Raw genomic sequence first — 22,769 nt, forward strand, 5'->3', positions numbered from 1 at the left:
GAAGGTATGTTGTTTTGCTATTCACAAAATTATTACACATTTGTTGGAAAAATGTCCTTTTGAATACTGTATAATGGCACATGTACAAAGCCCATCTAGATGAATCATATAAGTGAATATCTTCTGCTTAAGAATCTTAGGAAATATCATAAATCATTTCTGACAAAATATCATATCTGGAAAATAACTCCCCTAGTGAGTTAAAACATGAGTTTTAACACAACTGAAATCATATAGGCAAAATTTGAACCTAGCACTATTTATTTAAAAAAAAAAAAGTTTAACAATCACTCTTAGCTATCTAAAACAAAGGATACAAATGGAATATTTGCTGAATTGTGAAGAAAGTGTGTGACAGCAATAGGACAATTGCTTAACCAGGTACAGAGCAACATCAATAACCCAACTCTTGTTTGTACTTTGCTCCCCTGAAATAAAAAAAGTGCCATGAATTTCTTGCCATAAGTTATATATGTTTATTGAAGTTTTCCTCTCTCTCTCAGTAAAGAGAACTTAGTTCCTGGTACCTTCCCACCCCTCCTCCTCTTCCACCTCCATGTCCCTTTAACAGAATAAAAACCATTTTGGATACATGTATAGTAACCAGCTTCCTGGCATGCTGTTAATAGTCAATAAAAGAATACATTCTTCTATCATCCAAACACAGCACTCCCAAATGCAACCAACAGCAAGCTCAAATAAGATGAAGAGAATTCAATTAGAATTAGTAAAAATTAATTTATATTCATAAATATAAATTGGCCTCGTTAAAATATTAACAGAAAAATGTTTTCTGAAGAATATAGCAATCTCCCTTAAAGCAGTTCAAATATGTTCAAAATACAAACTTAGAAAAGAGAACTGCCCTTCTGCTCTAGTCTAGGTTCCTTTCCCCTCTTCCCCAAATCCATCATCAGCATGGTGGTGGTGGTGGTGGTGGGTTTCTCCCCACCAAGGCAAGCTCTTGTTTCTCTCCTACAGGCAGATTGTTCCAGACAACCTGGCCTGGCTGAAAAACAAGCCCTCGTGCAGCCTCTCTAGACCCAGACAGGTTGATCCTGAGATCATACACACACAAATCTTCACTGAGTCTGTACCCCCAAATCTGTCCTACTTGATCTAAGTTTCCAGAGGCTACACTGTGTTATCGTAATCTGTGAGAATCCAAGGTCACTTTCAAGCCATAATCAGGTATTGGAGGAAGATTTAATTTTATATGTTTGAATCTATCTGAACACCAAAATTTGTCTCTAAATTGAGTGTTGTTTCATCTCTAATTTTAAAAATTTCCGTAGTACAATTTTTTGTCAAACAACAAAGCATAAAGAAGAAATCACAATGGAATGGTATCATGGATGACTTAGAAACTTCCTCTCACGGAGGAATGGAAGTTGAGGAAACTGACCAATGATCTCAGGGGCAGAGGAATTCTTACAGGGAAACACTAACCAATGCAGATCAGTATTTGATCATAACCCCTAGTCTTAAGAGAGCTGAAATTGCTGATAACAGTTGAAGTCACTTGCTTAGGGTTATGCAACCAGTATATGTCAGAAGACTTGAAACGAGGTCTTCTTGATCTCAACTGGCTTCCTAATTTTTTTTTTAATCCCCTTGAATAGTTTTTTATTCCCTATCATAGAAAAAATAGAAATAATTTACAGTAAATTTGATTGTAATGTATAAGAAAATATCTTGGTCAATTCACATTTCATTTTTTCTCAGAAGAAACAAAAAGATTTTTTTAATTGGCAAAACATTTTGAACCACAGCAGAATAGTTAAGCAATAAAGTGTACTACTTAAAATGATTGAGCTTTTATAAATTTATCACCTTTTAACTTTTGGATGTATAAAGCTCTACTAGAATTCTCCCGTCATATATGACATATAAGACAGTACTGTCTTAAAAAGTCTCTAGGATTAAAAAAATCCTATTTTTAAAATCAAAATAAACAATCTATGCTTACTCTCAAGAAAGAAAAAAGGCATTAAATAGTAACAATAACAGTATGGAATGAAAGCAAAGGAATAGAAGTAAAAAAAAAAAATTACATGCATTATATTGTGATCATGAAAATAATGGATCCTTTGATGTAAGTTTACATGAGATCATTTACATTATGATTTAATATAAACTTTCCCATGTTCAGAAAAAGAAAAGTTGAAAAGAAAGAGTGACTTGTGAGTTTATTTTAGTAATTTCTAGTGTTAATGAGGAACAGTTCCCTAATAAGTGTAAGGTTTCTCCTTTAATGGGGGAAGTACTATATGATTGAAAGAGATGAATGTGATCATAATTTAAAAGAGTGAAAGCCTCATTGAAATGAATAACATTGTTATATTTACTCAGTGCTTGGAAAAAGAAAAAAAAAAGAAAATAATGAGATCAAGATTTAAAAGAAAAAGCTTCAGCAAGACATTTGACAGAATCACTTATAGTACTCCCTCCTCCCATCAGTACAAAGAATTTTTCACCCTTCAAGAGGCTACTGATAAAATTTTTTCAGCTTCATTGTCAGTTATAAAATCTTACAGATAAAAGCATCCAGTATAATTTTATTTTCTATATGAAGACTCTGAGGTAACCAAGAAACTAAGTGACTTGTCCAAGGCTCCTTTTTCTATGAAGAGGTAGAACTGGCCTACAAATCAAGCCTTCTCATTTTTGGGGTGAGGTTCTTTCCATTGGGGGTGTGTGTGTGTGTGTGTGTGTGTGTGTGTGTGTGTGTGTATGTGTAAGCAGGAAAGGTACAAATATGTATTATAGGACAATATAACTGTACATATAACCTATGTTAACTCTCCTGCCTTGAAATTTCCCTTGGTGTCAAGCTTCTGCTCAACCTTCTTGCTTTTCAAAGAACGAACACTGTGTGACTCTTTCCAAGCTAGTCAAAGGGGGCATTAGTTTGATTTTCTAGTGCTTCCATTTAGCCAAAAAGCTCTTACCTCTCTTTCCAACATTTTCCTGATCAAGACTTTTCTGTTCTCTCTACAAAATAAAGACACTATACAACTGAGGTTACTTAAGCAGCAAACCCAAATCAGCCAACCAGTAAGTCAGCTTTTATTGGGCACTGACTTGGTATCTTTTTTTTTTTTTAAATCCTCCTCCACAGGCTTGATTTTTTGAAGCCCCACAACCATTAGAACCACAAAGAACATCTCCACACTAGTACAGAGTTTTTTCACTAGCATAGTCTTATTTGCTCATCACAACCATCCTTAGAGGTAGACTGAATAGGTCTCTACATCCCCATTTTCCCTATGAGGGAACTAAGGTATAGCTGTCCTTTAACTTGCCCAGAGCTGGCAAACATAACGAACATTCACTTTAGCTCCTAAAGAACACTGTGCTAGATACTCAGCAAGACAAATTCGGGCAAAAAAAAAAAAAAATCTGTTTTCAGTCATGCCTACAATCTCCAAAGGATTGTGGCACATAAATAACTAACAGCTTATAATTTGGTCTCACATAAATTAATCTAATAAGAAAGCAAGAATTTTCATTTGCAAGATACACATAAGTACATGAGAGGTACAAATTAAGTGCTATGATCTCAGAGGTCAAATTATTGTTTAGCTCGGTGCTCTTTCCAAATTAAATTCATTAAGCATTAAATGCCTAGCATGTGCAAGACACTAAGAAACAATAAAGATAGACCCTAACTCAAGGAGCTTAATACTGTCTACATCTCAGTTAATTAAAAAGTGACTAAATAGATCTTTATAATGGAAAACACATTAAACAAAAACACAAATCAACTTGCTTCATTGCATATACCTGCAGGTTTTACTGAGAGCTAAATGTCTCTTAATGATAATTTGTTATATATATTTGTCACACTTCTTGACATCAAAAGCTTAAACTTTGTAGGAATTCAATAAACATTTCTTAATTTGAAAATATTTTAATTACATTAACAAAATAAAGTAACTTCATTTTCTGAGGATTTTAATTGCTAGAGAATTGTTCTTGGAAATCAACTCAAATAATTTATTGGAAATTTGAACTGGCCTTCTCTAGATAATTAATCTCAACTCTATTTTTAGTAAAACATTAAAACATGTCTAGTATTTTGATCGACTTCAATTATGAGAACAAACATGCTTAGGAATTTAAGTCTGGCAAAACTTATAAAATTTTTGATGCACATTTCTCCCTTATACTTGTATAGTACTAAGTATAATATTTATGACATACTCGCCCTTTTCAAACCCTACATAGGGCACCAAGATGGAATTTCATGTCAATAAAATATTCATCATGTTGTGAATACAGATGTAATGCTCAGTATCATTAGCTTTACACATAATAAAACCCACATCTCAGCACCTCAGCTATTGCTATCCAGATTTTAAAGTGAAAACATATAACCAAGCATGCCTAAGTTTACTAGTTTAAACTAAACATTTTTTAGCCAATCACTCATTTATAAAAGCATTTCCATATGTTCTAAGGCATAAAATTATGTACAAAATAAACCATGTTTCATTGTAAAGATTTTTAAATATCAAAACTTCTATGATTTTAGCAATTCATCTAAATGATTCCTATTTTAAATCTTGATTAATCAATGACATAAGTACCTTAAAACTGAATTTTACATTCTTGAAAAAAAAAAAAAAAAAAGATGGAAAAGAAGAAAAGTTTCAACTAAAACCCTTTGAATTCTGCAAAGTGTAAGCATCCCAAAAGAAAGCCCAAGGACAGCTTAGGATTGTCACTGATAGCTCCAAGGACACCACTGCAGCATCCCACTGAGAAGCCCTTAAGAGTACCATCTTGGCTGACACATGAAAGTGTAAGTAGAGTATTATTTCAACAAGCAGTTAAAAAAAATCAATCAGCAGAACCCAAGACACAGAAAAGGCCCTATTTTTAAGAAATACCTAAGCTTCACCAGATGATACATACCCGTCTGTCGATCTTATCACCCTGTAAATTATACATTAAAAAAATTCACATGTATTACTATTTTTAAAAAATCAAATCTGAAAAAAATCTTACCAAAATTCTTCCCTCCCTCCCCCCATCTTTATCAGAGAACTAATCATTCATGGCTGATTCTACCTTGAAAAGTGATTCTATTTCACTAAAATGTACATTCATTTTGGGGGTCAAGGTGATATACTGTTCCCATTGAGAGATGAAATGAAATCATCATGAAGCTAAGTCATTATTTGTAAACCCTTATGACTACTTATTGTTCAATGTGTGATTGCCCTGCCTAGAGAGTTAACAACTATTTAAATTAAGACAGGAGCTTTCATAGCTTGTTATGGCAAACGCTGACCAATATTAAGTAAACATAAATAGCTTTTCTGGATGAAGGTTTGGCTACTTCTAAATATGTGGGACACGAGCTTTTTTTTTTATTTCTGAGACTAAAAAATACTAGAAATAAAGATAAAGGTGGAATTTTTAAAAGTGACAAAAGACTTAAAATATTATTCACCTTCCTAATATTCATCTTTTGTCCTTAATAAACTCATTCTTAAATTCCATGAAAGGCTCTAATCAAATCAGAGTATCACAGAGATCCATCAAAGTCCAACCCCACCATGTTACTGATCAGGAAACTTAAGCAGAGAAACTTTGTATTTCTGCTCAAGGTGATTTCATGCAAAATGCTCTGCTCTAAGTGAAGACTTGAAGCAAAGGAGAGCCATCCATAGCAAAACAAGCCTAATTAATATCAGGTTGCACAAAACTAATGCCAGAGGCAAAATATCTTAGCAAAAGGTCTCATCAACTGCTTTTTTTTTTCCTAAGAGCAACTGAGTGCATGAGCCCCCCTCTTTTCTCCTCTGCAAACTTTTCTGTTGCTCCACAAATCCTGTAAGATTTCTGTGCTGAAATAAAAATGTTTCTTAAGTGCACACTTCCCTTCCCCTCTGGGTATCCAAATACTGCACCTGAGAGAGGATGTTAGTGCACTGCTGCAGCAAAGACACTGGAGGGTTGCCGATACTTGTGGCAAGCTGGACCCGCAGCAGCTGCTCCTTCTGAGTAGAATTTTCTTGCAATGCATGGGCCAGGGCTACAGCAGCACACCAATTTGAAAGGGAGTCGGTGGAAAAGAGGCCTCCACATAACAGCTGACCAGCAGAGACTGAAACACCTGTAGCTATAAAATTAGCAGGCAGAAGATAATGTCAGAACTCTCTATGTGTGTGATCAAATTAAATTCAAAGTGAATTGAAGATATATTCAACATATTGGATAAGTTGCCACCTAAAGTCATAAAAATGCCATAAGATGTTATTATTCATCTCTCTTTGCCTCTGAGCTATAATGGATTAGTAGAGAACAATTTTTAAAATATGAAGAAATGAAGGAGAAATGGTGTCTAAAAAGAAAATTATTGAAGAATTCAATAGAAGGAATTATAAGATCTCAGAAGAATATCAAAAAAAGATAGGCACCAAGCTGGAGATGATGAAATTACTTCTAAAACCTATTCAAAAAAGGCAAATGATTCAACAAAGCTTCAGGGCTTTTTCTTTCATCTGTCTTTTCTTTTTTTGTTTTTCAATTTTTAATATTGGCCTTTTGTTTTGCCATTACTTTCATTTTCATATATAAATGCTCTTTTGTCCAGAGCCATCCCCAGCCACATATAGTGAGTGAAGGAAACACAGCAGCAGAGCTGGCACTTTGTGCACCAGCAGCCCCAGCTCTGCAGAGGAGGGGGCCAGAGGCACTTGACTGGCTGCTTCTGAAAAGTATGTCACATAAGAGTACCTGTCTTTTACGTGGTTCTAGTCACTGTTTTTCAGGCTCTACTTTATTGTACTGCCATTTAAAATTTTTTTTCTTCACTTCTAGTAGCAAATTAATATTCCATTTTATTCATGAACCACAAAATTTGTTTAGACATTCCACAATCAATGTGGATATCAGGTAAACTTACAGCAGAATGCCTTTCAGTGAATTTCTTTTTTCCATTTCTATCAACTATGTTCTTGGTAGTTAACAGGATTTTGGGGAGATCAACTTCAGCAAAGTTGCATATATACTTATAAGTAACCTATCAATGTAAAGGAAGTAAAGAAACTAGATACTTAGTATTTTCAAACAGCCTCTCCAAATTATTAAGATTCAAGTAAAGTTTAAAAGATTTACATTTCTATAAAGCCCATTGATTCACAATGGATCTTAATTTTCAAGAACTAGAGATTTTTTTTTTAATTACAAGAATTTTCCCCAACAAAACCCTGAAAAAGTTTCCTAAATAAAAGCCTTAATAACTTAAGAATCTGGCCTAGTCAGCACAAGAAACATCAAGTGAAATGACTCTTACCTATGCTATAATATGCACCTGAATGCAAAAGTAAAAAAGTACCAGGTGTGGAGTCAGAGAACCTAGGTTTTAATCAGAGATTTACAATTTACTACCAAGCATGACCTTGGAAAAGTCAATTAATCTCTGAAACTTAATTTCTTCACTTGAAAAATTAGAGGATTGCGTCTGATTGTTCCCATGGTTTCTTCCAATGTGACATCAGGGTTTCTTAATCATTTTTATGTCCTGAAGCCTTTTGACAGTCCGATGCCACTTCCAGATATATTTTTAAATGAATAAAATAAAATGTATCAAGTACATATCAATTACGTTAAGAGGTGTATCTTTGGATCAATCGATTTATCTACTCTATCTAAAACAGGGGAACTCCTGCTTAAGAATTTCTGTTTTTCATAATAGCCAAAAGCTAGAAACTAAATAGATGTCCACTGAGGAATGGTGAAATAAATTGTGGTTCATAAATGTACTGGAAATATTCTTGTGTGCCATGAGAAATGATGAAATGGAATGTAGAATGAAGTGAGCAGAATTAGATTAAAACTTTATATGATGAAAATAACATTACAAAGAAAAACAACTATGAGCCAAGTTATAAACAGAACTTGGCTCAATCCAACAGCAAACCATGAATTCTGAGGTCTAAATATGAATTTTTCTTTCCACCTCTCCCTACTCTTACAGCTCCTTCCAGAGAGGTGATGAACTCAAAGTGCAAAATGAGACATGATTTTTTGGAAACGACAAACATGGAAATTATTTTTGCTGGATCCTGCCTATTTGCTATGAAGATTTTAGGCTTTTAAACTGTTCAGTGGGAGAGAGGGGCATGATGAGAATGAGTAATAAATGCGCGCTGCAGAATGGAAGCAATGAAGAATGAAGAGGTCAGGAGCTTATGGGTATAAAATAAAAATTTGATGTTGGGATTTATAGTAGCAGAGCACACAACTATATTTCCAGAATGCCAAAATGATAAGAAGTGTTTATTTAGGATTCATATGTTTACTTTGCTGGAAATTTTAATCTATACTGTTGACCTCAAGATTTTATAATGCAAATTTTAATTAAAAAACACCTGGGGAAAAAAAAAAACCATAAAAGAATCTTTGATCCAGATAGAGATGTGTTCTATTGGTACATCATGAGCTGAAGTTATGAATGCACAATGAAATGGGACCAAAAATGAACAGTAGGAGAAGAAAAAATTGAGTTATCTTTGGGAAACTATGTAGTGCTTTTAATGTAGCCAAGCTTTTTCCTCAAAGGTGCAGAAATATTCTTTTTTATTTTCTGATGTTTATTTTCTAACTTTTTATTATGATCTAACAAAATTAAATGGACATTTCCATATGCACTATAAAACATAAAGGGAGAAATACATGACAAACAATATTATATGGAGTTTGCTTTCCTTTTAAAATTAAAGTTGTAAGAATATTTGTGGCAGCCATCTTTGTAGTGGCCAGAAACTGGCAACTGAATGGATGCCCTTCAATTGGAGAATGGCTGAATAAATTGTGGTATATGAATGTTATAGAATATTATTGTTCTGTAAGAAATGACAGCAGGATTGACTTCAGAGAAGCCTGGAGAGACTTATATGAACTGATGCTGAGTGAAATGAGCAGGACCAGGAGATCGTTGTATACTTCAACAACAATACTATATGATGATCAGTTCTGATGGATGTGGCCACCAATAGAACAGTAATGAATTGAACCAGCTACCCCCAGTGAAAGAACTCTGGGAGGTGACTATGAACCACTACATAGAATTCCCAATCCCTCTATTTTTGTCCGCCTGCATTTTGGATTTCCTTCACAGGCTAATTGTACACTATTTCAAAGTCCGATTCTTTTTGTACAGCAAAACAACTGTTTGGACATGTATACATATATTGTATTTAACTTATATTTAACATATTTAACATGTATTGGTCAACCTGCCATCTGGGGAAGAAGGTGAAAAGTTGGAACAAAAGATTTTGCAATTGTCAATGCTGAAAAATTACCCATGCATATATCTCGTAAATAAAAAGCTATAACCAAAAAAAAAAAAAAAAAAAAGAAAAGAAAAGAAAAGAAAAGAAAAAAAAATTGAAAAAAATGCATTAAAGGGTGATTTTTCAAATATTTATTCAGTCTGACATGAAAGCGTGCTGATAAAAATCATTTACAACTTAGGATCTTAAATATCATATATGTATATAATTGGCACCAGACATGTATTGCTTATTAAATCAAAAATGCTATCAAGGAAAAAAAAATTAAAGCCGTGAGGAACAGCTAGTTGATGTAGTGGATAGAGCACCAGCCCTGAAGTCAAGAGGATCTGAGTTCAAATTTGACCTCAGACTCTTAATATTTCCTGGCTGTGTGACCTTGGGCAAGTCACTTACCCCAATTGGCTCAGCAAAAGAAATAAAATAAAAATAAATAAATAAATAAAGCTGTGGGTCTCTAACAGAGCTGATATTTCCAAAAAAGAATCGCTCAAACCAAAACATTTACATTTTATTAAAATTAAGATTAATCTTCAGATATATATGGATGGATAAAAGCATGAAATGGATGGATGGAAGATGGATAAAAGCATGAAATGGATTCAATCTAGCAATTAAAAAAAAATTTACCATCAATAGTAGAAGGCAGAAGTGTTGCCACAATTTCTCCTTGTCCTTTCTGATTTTTATACAAGAAACACTGGAAACAGTAGAGAACAGCACAGCGCAACACAAATGGCTGCCTTTCGTTAACCATGGACATCAGAAGCACAACAATTGCAGGCCTGTTTCATTTTTAAGAGAAAAATGCATATCAGAACCAAAGCACCAAAGCCCAACACTCAGTCACGTGAGACCTAGGGGCTGAAAGAATAATTATTGATGTGTAGGAAGAGTTGCAAAATATTATCTTTTTTTCTAGGACTATCTTATTTTTCTAAAGCCAAATTCACTCAATTAAGAAAACCTGAAAAATTGATTTGTCTAATAAAACTATCTATTTTTGTAAACAATAAGATATATTTGGAAAATTCTAAAGCTTAAAAAGCTAATGGAAATACTGAAAAATGTTAGCAAAATACATTATGAAATAAAACCACATAAATCATCAACACTTCTCTACATATCACCAATAAAACCCTGCAGAAGAGATAGAGAGATACCCCATTTAAAATAACTCTAGACAGTATAAAATATCTGGGAGTATATCTATCAAATTAAACCTTGAAAGTACATGAACATAATTATAAAAACTCTTTTCATAAAAATAAAGTAAGACTTAAATAATTGGAAAAATATGAACTGTTCATGGATAAGCAGAGCTAATCTAATAAAAATGATAATTTAACCAAATCTATTCAATGTCATCCCAATGAAATTACCAAAAATTATTTTATTGAGCTAAAAAAAAGTAATAAAATTCATTTGGAAGAATAAAAGGTCAAAAATTATCAAAGAGATTAATGAAAAAAATGAAAAGGTTTGGTAATAAGAGATCTTAAACTAATCAAAATGCCTATAATTAACAAAACCATCTGGTACTGGCTAAGAAATAGTACAAGGGTAGATCAGTTTGACATAGTTGACAAAGTAGACACAATAGCAAGAGAATATAGTTAGTAATAACCTTGTGTTGAAAATATTTAAGCTTTTTGAAAATGAATATTTGGTAAAAATTGTTGGGAAAGCTGGAAAAGAAATTGGACATAGACCAATTTACCAAGATAAAGTCAAAATAGACACAGGAAGATATCTTAAGAAAATTAGAAGAACATGTAACATATTATTTATCATATAATGGAGAGGAAAATAATTTATGAATAAACAGATAGCACTCTGAGGTGCAAAAGGAATAATTTAGATTACATTAAATTTAGAAGGATCTATACAAATAAAATCAATATATCCAACCACAGAAAAAATAAAAAGCAGAAAATAGAGGAAAAATTTTTAGAGACTTTCTCAGATGAAGGTCTCATATTTTCGATGTATAAAAAGAACTGTGTCAAACCTATAAGAATAAGTCATTCCCCAACTGATTAATGGTCAAAGGATATGACTGGGCAGTTTTTTGATGATGAAATCAAAACTTATAGTCATGTAAAAAATGCTCTAAATTACTATTGATTAGAGAAATGTAAATTAAAGCAAGTTTGAGATATTACCTCATATCTATCAGATTGGCTAAAATGATAAAAGGGGAAAAGCAACAAATGTTGGGAAGGGATATAGAAAATTTGCAAGCCATTCACTGTTGGTGGAATTGTGAACTGATCCAAAAATTTTGGAGAGAAATCTGAAGCTACATCCAAATTGGTACTCAACTGTCGATACTCTTTGATCCAGTAATACCACTATGGGGTTTGTTTCCCAAGAAAAGAATTTATATTTTCTAAAACATTTACAGTGATTCTCTTTGTGGTGGCAAAGAATTGGAAATTGAGGAGATGCCCATCAATTTAGGAATGGCTAAACAAGTTGGAGTATATGATTGTGATGGAATAGCACTGTTGTAAGAAAGGATGAGCAGACTGCTTTTAGAAAAAAACATGGTAAGACTTGCATGGAATAATGAGGAATAAAATGGGAAGAAACAAAAGAATTTTGAATACAGTTAACACCAATGTTATTCTGAGAATAATTTTGTATTACAAACTCATTTTGAGCATTATAAATATGCAAAGCAAAAGACGTGTGAAAAAAAGATGTTATCTACATCCAAGGAATTAATAAACAGAAGAATGTATAGTATGGTTTTGTACATAATATTTACCCATATTTGTGTTTAATGTTTCCACCTTTTTTAAGATGGAAGGTAGAGGAGAGAGGGAGAAAAAAAAAAATTAAATGCACAACAGAAAACAGAAAAACTTGGAAGCACAGGAAAGCAGGATAGCTTAAAAAAAAAATAAACGAAACAGGTATTCATGGTTTTATATTGAATCCTCTTTATGTTGTATTGTATATATGATAACCTTTTTTTGGGTCTTTTCATATTTATAATCTAAATGAACAAAAATTTTTCTAGCATTGTTGATGGCGTTATGAAATGATCCAACTATTCTAGGGAGAAATTTGGAATTATGCCCAAAGAGTTATCAAATTGAACATACCCTTTGATCCAGCAATGCTTCTACTTAGGTCTATGTACCAAGGAAATCATAAAGGAGGGAAAAGGGCCCACGTGTGCAAAAATATTTATAGCAACTCTTTTTGTGATGGAAAAAAAATGGAAATTACTAGATGCCCATCAATTGGAGAACGGCTGAATAAATTATGGTAAATGAAAGTAGTAGTATGTTATTGTTCTATAAAAAATGAACAAGCTGATTTTAGAAAGGTCTGGAAAAATTTACATGAACTGATGCTGAGCGAAACAAGCAGAATCAGGAATACATTGTACATAGCAATAGCAAGATTGCACAATGATCAACTATGAAAGACACAATCCTCCAAAGCAATCCCAATAAACTTTGGATGGAAAACGCCATCTACATCCTGAGAGGGAATTATGGAGACTCAAAGTAAATCAGCACATGCTGTGTTCACTTTTTCTTTTTCACCCTTTTTGTGTTTTTTGTCTTTTGTTCTGATTTTTTTCTTCCTAACATGATTCATAAGGAAATGTGTTTAAAAAATAAGTAAACATGAATGTACATGTATAACCAGAAAAAAAGTTTTTAAAAGAAAAGGAAGAATTATGGCTTTGCCTATTCATTCATTATTTCCTAGAAAAAGAACACTACATCCATATGGAGGAGAAGAGAAAAGATACTGTATTCAAGACTAGAGACCCTGGGACACAAAAGTTTTTTTAATGCCCATTTAAAAGGTCGGTAATCTTGGGCAAACCACCCTCTTATCATGGGTTTCCTCATCTATAAAATGGGAATATCAACATTATGTCATTTCTGGAAATATCTACCCATTACCCTCCACTAAAATTCTACCCCAATTATTTCCAAAAACAAGATTAAAAAAGACAAAACAAACAAAACAAAACAAAACAAAAAAAAAAACACAATCAATTTTCATGATTAGGAATCACAGACAAAAGCTGGAGGCAGTAAGGATTCAACCTGGTCGAACAATTAATTCAATGCCTCCATTTGCTGACAAGCTCCATTTAAAAATAAACATGGGTAAAGAAGTGTGGGAAAAATCACATTCTGGAGATGAAAGACAACACGTTTTGTCAAGTGGTAATTAAATCAAATCAAGCATAACTTTTAAAAGTTACAACTGAATAGGTATTTCTGGTAACAGACAAAAAAATTAGGGGAAAAAAACAGCACCTAAAGTTTCAAATACAGAATCAAAAACCTGGTATATATCTGATTTGCAGAAAAGATTAATCTCTTGCCATCTGAAAGGTATACCGCTAAATTTTAGAGGACAAAAACATACACGTTTTATTACCAAATCAAAGTTAATTAAGTGTACTTATAGTTTCCATTAGAATCTTTTCTAAGTATTGATATATCCCTTTCTCTTACCGTGGTGGATTTGAAGGTGCATTGACAGATGCAAAGTAGTCCTGGTTTACTTGGCAGCCTCGAATAACTTCTGATACAGTGTTAATGGTCTGTTAAGAAAAATTTTAATATTTATCAGAAAATAAAAATAAAAAAGAAGGGCTAATGCTGACCAGAGTAGGGAAAAAAAACTTAACTGCTTTTCTTTCAGCTTAATCTCCAAAGTCTGCTAGAAAAACTTCAAAGGCTATTAGCAAATAATTTGTAGCAATTAAAATCTCTCATTTCTTACACTAAATGTCCCTCACTTTCCACTAACATTCTATAAATAACCTTAAAATTCATGTTACTTTAGAAATACTTTAGAAAAACAAGACAATCCTTTGTGATTAGATGAAATGATAGTTAATGAATCTTATAAGGAAACAAAAAGCAAAGCTCATAAAAATCAGTATAGCCACAACTTCTTTCTTTAGCATTTGCAAACTACCTCTTCCCAGTCAAAGTAATAAAATAAATAAAAAAAAATAAAACACTATCAACACAACACCTCTCAGGACATGTATTCTAATGATTTCCTAAGTTATAATTGTATTGGCACTAATATATGCTTTAACTTCCTGCCTTGTGACCTATACATGTTTTAGAGATAGTTTGTCTGCAACTAGAGACACCCTAAAGTAATCCTCTTTACTTGGCCAGGGCTGTGCTCACCTTGGATAGGCTTTATCTTCACAGGGATAATTTCCCAGGAGGATGGGGCTAGAAAAACTATTTCTAAAGTTGTTGGGTTTAAGGTCCTGGCTGTCTCCATCGAGTCCAAGAAGAAATGATGGTCAAATGAAATACTTACTTTCACTATCACTCCACAAAGTTTACTTAGGATTGCTGAGATCCTGTACATTGAAACATTGTTTTACTTAGCTTGACCCATCTGTAGCAAATGTTGGTATTTTAAAGATTCTGAATAATTATGCACAGAGTACATCCCTGTCTTACCCTCACAGCCCTTTATAATCTGAAGAGCTGCCAAAAGCAAAAAGCTCATCCTTCTGCAACCATGTGGGTAACGTGCTTCTTAATAGAACTTGTCTGGGCTGATCCATAGATAGCAGATATTGAAGTAATCCAAACTAGTAAAGCTTCCATAGATCACTAAGACTTGTGTTCTGACGTCCATATGGCCTAAAATGAGACATTTCAGTGGATCTATTGGGGAGGTTTTATGTAACAGATTTATTTAATAAAGGGATGATTTACATCTTTAAAAAAAATTTTTTTAGCTTTTTTTTGGGGGGGAAATAATCTCTTCTTCCAAAATTGAGATTCTTGGCCATTTTTGTTTAAGGGATATAGAAAGCTTTCAGAGGAAGAAATCAAAGCTATCAATAACCTGTAAAATGCTTTTAATAATTAATAGAGAAGTGAATAATTCATTCTTCCATTTGATTGGCCAAGTTGACAAAAAAATGGAAAACAGCAAATGCTAAAGAAGTTATAGGAAAATAAGTTCACAAATTTAATGCTGGTCTAGTTGTGAACTAGTCCAACCTCCCTGGAGAGGAATTTAGAACTAGGTGCATACTCTTAGACCAGCAGTACATCTAGTAGGTCTTAACCCAAAGAAACCAAAGAGACTAAGGATTCACATATACAAACTTATCTATAAGTGCTCTTTTTGTGATGGCAAAAAAACTGAAAACTGCCCATCAATCGAGGAATGTTTGAACAAAGTGTGGTGCTAAATACCATTATGCTATAAGAAATAATAGAGATGACTTCCAAAAAACCTTAAATGAGCTAATGCAAAGTGAAATGAGCAGAACTAGAAGACAATTTATTCAAGAATAATAATACCATAAAAATAATGAACTCTGAAAGACTTAGTAAGTGACCCACACAATGGCCAAAAAATTCATGATTAAACATGCAATCTATTTCCAGATAGAAAACTGCTAAATGAACCCACAATACAGTTTGAAACATATTTTCTCCTCTTTCTGGATATGGCTAATGCTGCTATTTGTTTTGCATAACTACACATTTGTGTTCTAAGACTTTTGTATTTTCTCCCCTCCTATTAAGAAGGGGAATATATTTGTAAATATATTCAACATAAATGAAATGTAATAACAGGGAAAAGCATTAACAATAGGTTAATGCTCTGATAGTCATGAAAAGTTTCATGCAGAAAATGGTACTTTAGCTACATCTGAAAAGAAGAGAAAGAACAGGCGACAGAGGTAAGAAAAGATACATTCATGGAGATGAGTGATGGAGTATCTTATGAGGAACACAGAGAAAGTCAGCTTATATGAAACACAGAATGCAGGAAGGGAAATGACGCCAAATAAGGCTGCAAAGATAAGTTGAAGACAGTTGTCCAGACTTTTAAAATTATGCTAAACAGAGGAACTTATTTTATTTGGAGGGCAAGATAATAGGAAACCAATGGAGTTGATTAAGGAAGTCACATTGGCATTTAAATTTGTTAGCATTGTGTAAGATGGGTTGTAGTAGGCAGAAATGAGACTGGAAGACTAATTGGGAGGATATTACAATAACTAGGAGAGAGGTAATATGGTCTTAAACTGGGTAGGTGAGGTGAGGGAGAATAAGGAGTTGAGGATAATGCTGAGATTATAAACCTAGCAGACCAAAGGCAATAGTGCCTTCAACAGAAATGGAAATTTCAAAGAGGAAAGGATTTAGGAATAAAGAGACCTGATGTTTAAATTTATGAGTCATCTGAATAGAGATAATAGCTAAAGCTATGGAAGTTGATAAAGTTACCAAGAGTGTTCCTAGGGAAAAGACAAAGCTTAAGACAGGAGTCTGAGAAGCAGCTATGGTTATGGAGGAATAGGGGTAGGATATGGATCATGCACCAGCAGCTACAACTGAGAAAAAACATAAGATTAGACTCCTCTATAGTGTTTTCAGGCTTGCAAAGCCCTTCAAAACATTATCTTATTCAATCCTAACAACACAGGGGAAGGCAGATGCTATTATTACCTCCATCTTACAGATGAGGAAGCTGAGGCAGACAAGATCACAAAGCTAGTGCCTGAAGCTAGAGCTAAACTCAGGTCTTCCTGACTCCCAGTTCCCTCTCCATCCACTGAACCACTAAGTTGCTCTCTTGCATCATCACATCTTACAAGGAGCTAAAATTATTTACTATACATCTTATAATTCTTAAGAGAATGTAAATTCTGGAGCTCCATTTTAGTCCTTTTCTGCCTTGGAACTTCCAGCAAAGTGGTTTTCGTAGAATACATGACAAGTAAATGAATGGCTAATTACCAGCCTCAATTTGCCATGGCATATAGCCTTTCTCCAAACAGTTAAGTTCCCAATATCAGATACTTTACCTCAGTCAGAATATCAGCAGGAACACCAGTAGCCATTAAGATAATACAAAGTTGTTGCAACAATCCACAATGATACATTGCCTTCTGGCAGCTGCTGGTAGCACCTGGAGGATTTGTAGGTGATACCAAAACTCGAACAAGCTAAGTTGGAGAAAGGAGAAAAAAAGAATTGTTTTTAAAATAGAAGGAAAGCATAAAATAAAACCTAGACAGACATAATTTTACTTCTTGGTGAAAATTACAAATATTATTATGCTAAACTTATTTATTTAATAAGAGGAATCAGTCAACAAGCAAATATTGTGTATTAAATAAATTAATATAAATTTCGAAAGCCAGGTCACTTTCACAAAGCCAGATAAAAAGAAAACAAAACTGATTCAGAAAAATAGACTAGCAAGGACATGGAAGTATTATTATAGGAAAAAAAAGTCAAAAGATTTGTACTTCAGACCTTAAAATGTATTACAAAGTCAAAATACTGAAGTTACCTGGTTCTGGACAAAAAGCCAGAAAAAAAGACCAATGGAAAAGATCAACAGATCTAAATTAAAATAAAAGGATCACAGATTTAGCGCTCAAAGAACTTTGAATTTCATCTATACCAACCTCCTCATTTTAGGGTGAGAAATTTGAGTACTAGAGAGGTAAAGCTGTCCTGGGGTCACATAGGCAAGTAGAAGAACTATGATCTCAGACTTTCCCTCTCCAGATTTGGTGCCGTTTCAACTGTTACACACTCATAAATCTATGCCTAATAAATAATAAGAAGGGAACTCAAAAATTATCAGAAGACCACAGCCACAATGAAGTGGGGACCCTCCTCACAGCTCCAGGGCAGAAAAGAGTGCTTGTGGATCAGGTCCCTAGAAGGATCTATGACAATAGCTTCACAGAAAACAAAGAATTAAAAGTCAAGTAATATTCTGGGATAATGAGCAAACAACAGGAAAAGATTCTGACCACAGAAAGTTATTAAAATGACAAGGAAGATCAAAAACACACTCAGAAAATAACAAAGTCAAAGCTCCTTCATCCAAAGCCTCCAAGAAAAAATAAGAATTGGTCAGGAAAGAATTCAAAAAAATTCTGAAAACCAAATAAGAGAGTTAGAGGAAAAAAATGGGCTAATGCAAAAAAGGAAATATAAAAAGGTAATGAGAAGTTTTTAAAAAGCAAAACTGACAGTGGATAGAGCATCAGTCCTGGAGTCAAGAGGACCCGAGTTCAAATCCAACACTTACCACTTACTAGCTGTGTGACCTTGGACAAGTCATTTAATCCCAACTGCCTCGATAAAAAACAACAACAACAAATACAAAAAAACCCAAAACAAAATAAAAACAAGATCAAAACTGGACAAATAGGAAAGGAGATACAAAAGCTCACTGAGGAAAATAATTCTTTAAAAATAACAGTTAAGCAAAAATTAAGCAAAATAAAGCTAATGGCTTTATGAGAAATCAAGACACAAAGACAAAAGAATGAAAAGACAGAAAATATGAAATATCTCATTAGAAAAACAATTGACCAGGAAAATAGATCCAGGAGAGAGAATTTTAAAATCACTGAACTACCTGAAAGCCATGATCAAAAAACAGCCTAGACATTATCTTTTCAAGAAATTATCAAGGAAAACTGTCCTGAAGTATTCTAGAACCAGGGGGTAAAACAGAAATTGAAAGAATCCACCTATTACTATAATGGAGCCACAGTCAGGAAAACGCAAGATTTAGCAAACCTCTACACTAAAGGATCAGAGAACTTAGAATATGAAATTCTGGAGAGCAGTAGAAGCTAGATTTAAAATCAAGAATCACCTACCTAGCAAAACTGATTATAATCTTTCAGGGGAATGGGTTCATGTTTATGCATTTTATGAATTTCAAGCATTTTCGATAAAAAGACCAGAGCTGAATGTAAGAGCCCTTTAAATGGGCGGACACAGTGCATCGGGAGATTGAGGCCCAGAAGTAATTTCTGTGGATATTAGGACTGCCCTTGGGCGGGATCCTGGCCATATTGAGATAGTTTCGTAATGGGTGACTCTCTCGCTGATTGGCTGTGTGTGTGACCTCACAGGCCCTATGTAAGCCCACTGCAGGCAGCAACCGCCCTCTTTAACCTCCTGCTGTTCACCCTGGCTCCCTAGCCTGAGTGGCCAAGCCAAGATGGGTAGCCAAAAGAGGTAAGGGTTTTGGTAGTGAACACATGGGTCTTCTGACCAGGTGTTCACTCGGGAACCAACAAGTCAGGGCATCAGTCAGGGCATTATGTGAGTAGGTATAATAAAGGCTTTTAAGATTACACGTGGTTGTTCTTGAGTGCGCTACCGGTTATTAAGCTATAGATTCAAGAGATTGTGGCCAGAGACCTTAGAAGGCCTCAGAGGAGGCGAGCCGGGTAGAGCTCACACTGCAAAGGACAGTGGTCAAAGGTACTCTGGTGGGTCTAGGACAGACTAGTAATTGTAACTGCCAGGAGAGCACGTTACAGCTGAATAGAAAATATGATTTTCAAATTAACAGGACTCAGGAGAAGCATAGGGAGGTAATCAGAACAAAAGAAATAGGGGGCAGCTAGGTGGCACAGTGGATAGAGCACCAGCCCTGAATTCAGGAGGACCAGAGTTCAAATCTGGTCTCAGATACTTAACACTTCCTAGCTTTGTGACCCTGGGCAAGTCATTTAACCCCAACCTAAGCAAAAAAAAAAAAAAAAAAAAAAAAAAAAAAAGAAAAAGAAAAAAGAAATAAGAGACTTAATCAGAATTATCTATTTATACTCCTACATGGAAGAATGATACTTCTAACTCATAAGAACTTTTTTTTTTATTAATTATGGCAGTTAGAAGGAGTATATACAGACAGGACAAAGGTGTAAGATGAATAATAAAGGACCATACTTTTTTAAAAAAAAAATTAAGGGATTAAAGAGTGGGAGAAAGCGAGAAGTGGAATAATGTGAATTACCTACCACAAAAGAGGTAAGAAAAAGCATTTATAGTAGAAGGGAAAAGGAGGAGAGGGGAGTGAATGAACCTTACTCCCATCAAAATTGGTTCAAAGAGGAAATAATATATACACATTCAAAAGCTATAGGATAGGATGTTATCTATAGGATAACAGAAAGGAGGGCATATTAGAGAAAGAGGTGCATCAGAAGCATAACAGTTTTGAGAAGGGACAGGGTAAAAGGAGAGAATAAATGTGGGAGGGGGAATAAAATTAGTCATAGTAATTGTGAAAAGAATTTTGAAGCAAATTTCTTTGATAAAAGCTTTTCTCAAATTTAGGGAACTGAATCAAATTATAAAAAATAAGAACCATTCCCCAATTGATGAGATCATAAGATATGAACTATTCCCAAAAGGCTATAACATCATGCATATCCTTTGATCTAATAATACCACAACTAGGCAAGAATCCCCAGAGATTAAAAAAAAAAAAGATGATGACCTATTTGTACAAAAATATTTATAACAGCTCTTTTCTCAGGGCAAAGAATTGGAAATTGAGGGGATGCCCATTAAATGGAGAATGGCTGAATAAATTGTGATATGTGATTATAATGGAATACTACTGTGCTATAAAAAATGTTGAGCAAGATGCTCTCAAAAAAAGCTTTTAAGTCCTCCACAAGCTTCACAAAATGAAATGCATTACATGCAACATAACAGCAATATTAAAAGATGATCAGCTATCAATACTTTGCTATTCTCAGCAATACAATGAACTAAAATTAGTCTGAAGGTCTTATGATCAAAAATGCTATCCATACCTAGAGAAATAACTGCTTGTATCTGAATATAGATTAAAGCATACTTTTAAAACAAACTTATTTTTCTTAAGGGTCTTTTTTTTTGGGGGGGGGGTGAAGATCTTTGTTTTCTTTTCTGACTTTTTATGGAAATATTTTGTATAACTTCAGTTATGCCTTCTCAGTGAAGTGAGAGGAATAAAAAGAATCTGAAACTCAGTTTCAAAAAATATATTAAAAATTTGTTTTACATATAACTAGAATACACACACAAACATGTAGTTATATAAAACATATAAAACATAAAGTAAAATAAAATTTAAAATCATTCCTAGGATTGGAGAGGATGAGTAATAAGATCCTAAATGCATCAAACACCTAAGAAAGGAGTTACAGAAAAATTAATATTAAACTTGTGACACAAAGATTTTTCCAACTTTAAGTCAAGCAATATAAGAGTTTTACTTTAAAAAAAAAAAATCTCCCTGTACTCCAAATGAAATTTAACAAATAAAGTAATTACATGAAAAATTGATGGAGATTTCAGTTTATATGCATATCTATAATTGTAAAAAATATTTTGGAGGAATTTTTACCTTTAAAAAAGCAGTGGTGTTAAATAGGATTTTTTAAAAAAGAGTTTTTTTAAAAGGGAATGATGGCTGACATATCAATACCAAGTCTACCACTTGCTAGTGCTAGTCATATAAAAATTATAACTGGCCATTTTAAATTTTAATAAAATTAAAACTACAAAGAAGTTACCCACTGCTATATTCATTTGCAAAAGGTAAAATTTTCAATTTTGTAAAAAAAAATAAAAATAAAAATTTTATTTTGACAATCCCACGGTCGTTAAGACTCTTTCTCAAGTACTTGGTCAAATTCAGTGTTTCGAACCATTATCAACTGTACATTCCAGATAAACTGGACTACTACAGATTTCTTATGCTCAGTCCAGCCTCTCTTGATTTTGTGTTCTTGCTCAGTCATTCCCATTATGCCTGACACATCTTCTCCCTCTTCTTCCACATCTCCACCTGATGAAATAATTTTCTTCCTTCAAGAACTAATTCACATGATATATCTGGTCAGAAGCAATCTCTTACTTTCCTACCTGTCTCTGTTCTCCAGTTTACTTAGACATTTATTAAAGCTATTTATGTACATGTCAAGATACACTCACTAAAGTCAGTTGAAAATAAGTATAGTTGGAAAACCATGGGTCTTATGTGAGGAACACAAAGAAGATCAAAATATGTAGAAGGAAATAAAATGAAAAAAAGATTGGAATTATATAAAGGGGCAGATTATGAAAAATTTTAAAAGCCAAACAAAATTTTAGATTTACTCCTGAAGGTAACAACATGCCACTGGAATTTACTGAAAATGAGGAAACAGGGCTGAAATTGCACATCAGGACAATCCACTGGACAGATGAATGGAAGAGAGACTGGGGTAAGGTGTCATGAAGCAGAGAGAGCAATCAAAAGCATCTTGTGTTTATAATCTTTATTTCTGCAGTGCCTAATACAACACATTTCATATAGTAAGCATTTTTATGGACTTAATATATTTTTATGGAATTTAACCAAATAGTTCAAATTAGAAAATCATCCACTTGTAATTATATGCTCTCTTTTCACAAATAACAACTATGTACAATGGAAAGAACATTGGACAAATGCTTAATGAGTTTGGTTAACCTGAGATTCAGAAAAACTGGATTCTATTATTAGCTCTAGGTCCAGCCTGAAAGAAGTATTACAAATATTTGAGAGAAAAATTACTACATTATTCTTGATTTACGGTTTCTACTATGCTATATTGTAAATTAGCATAAAGTT

The 22,769-nt window shown here is 33.6% G+C and overlaps 1 protein-coding gene across 2 annotated transcripts in view; it reads right to left on the bottom strand.

Annotated features, from left to right (window-relative positions):
• Positions 1 to 22,769, bottom strand: part of USO1 (USO1 vesicle transport factor) — a 92,414-nt gene that overhangs the window by 21,229 nt on the left and 48,416 nt on the right. Inside the window, exons 10-15 of one of the 2 annotated variants that reach the window (XM_074274208.1) lie at positions 17,164 to 17,304; positions 13,811 to 13,899; positions 9,945 to 10,099; positions 5,922 to 6,133; positions 4,921 to 4,941; positions 318 to 428 (exon numbers count right to left, since the gene is read on the bottom strand). In XM_074274208.1, the coding sequence (XP_074130309.1) occupies positions 318 to 428; positions 4,921 to 4,941; positions 5,922 to 6,133; positions 9,945 to 10,099; positions 13,811 to 13,899; positions 17,164 to 17,304 (729 nt within the window). The remainder of the gene's footprint in view (positions 1 to 317; positions 429 to 4,920; positions 4,942 to 5,921; positions 6,134 to 9,944; positions 10,100 to 13,810; positions 13,900 to 17,163; positions 17,305 to 22,769) is intronic. The other variant, XM_074274209.1, reaches the window with a different exon arrangement.

This window comes from Sminthopsis crassicaudata, chromosome 6, assembly GCF_048593235.1.
Source record: "Sminthopsis crassicaudata isolate SCR6 chromosome 6, ASM4859323v1, whole genome shotgun sequence".
NCBI classification, from domain to species: Eukaryota; Metazoa; Chordata; class Mammalia; order Dasyuromorphia; family Dasyuridae; genus Sminthopsis; species Sminthopsis crassicaudata.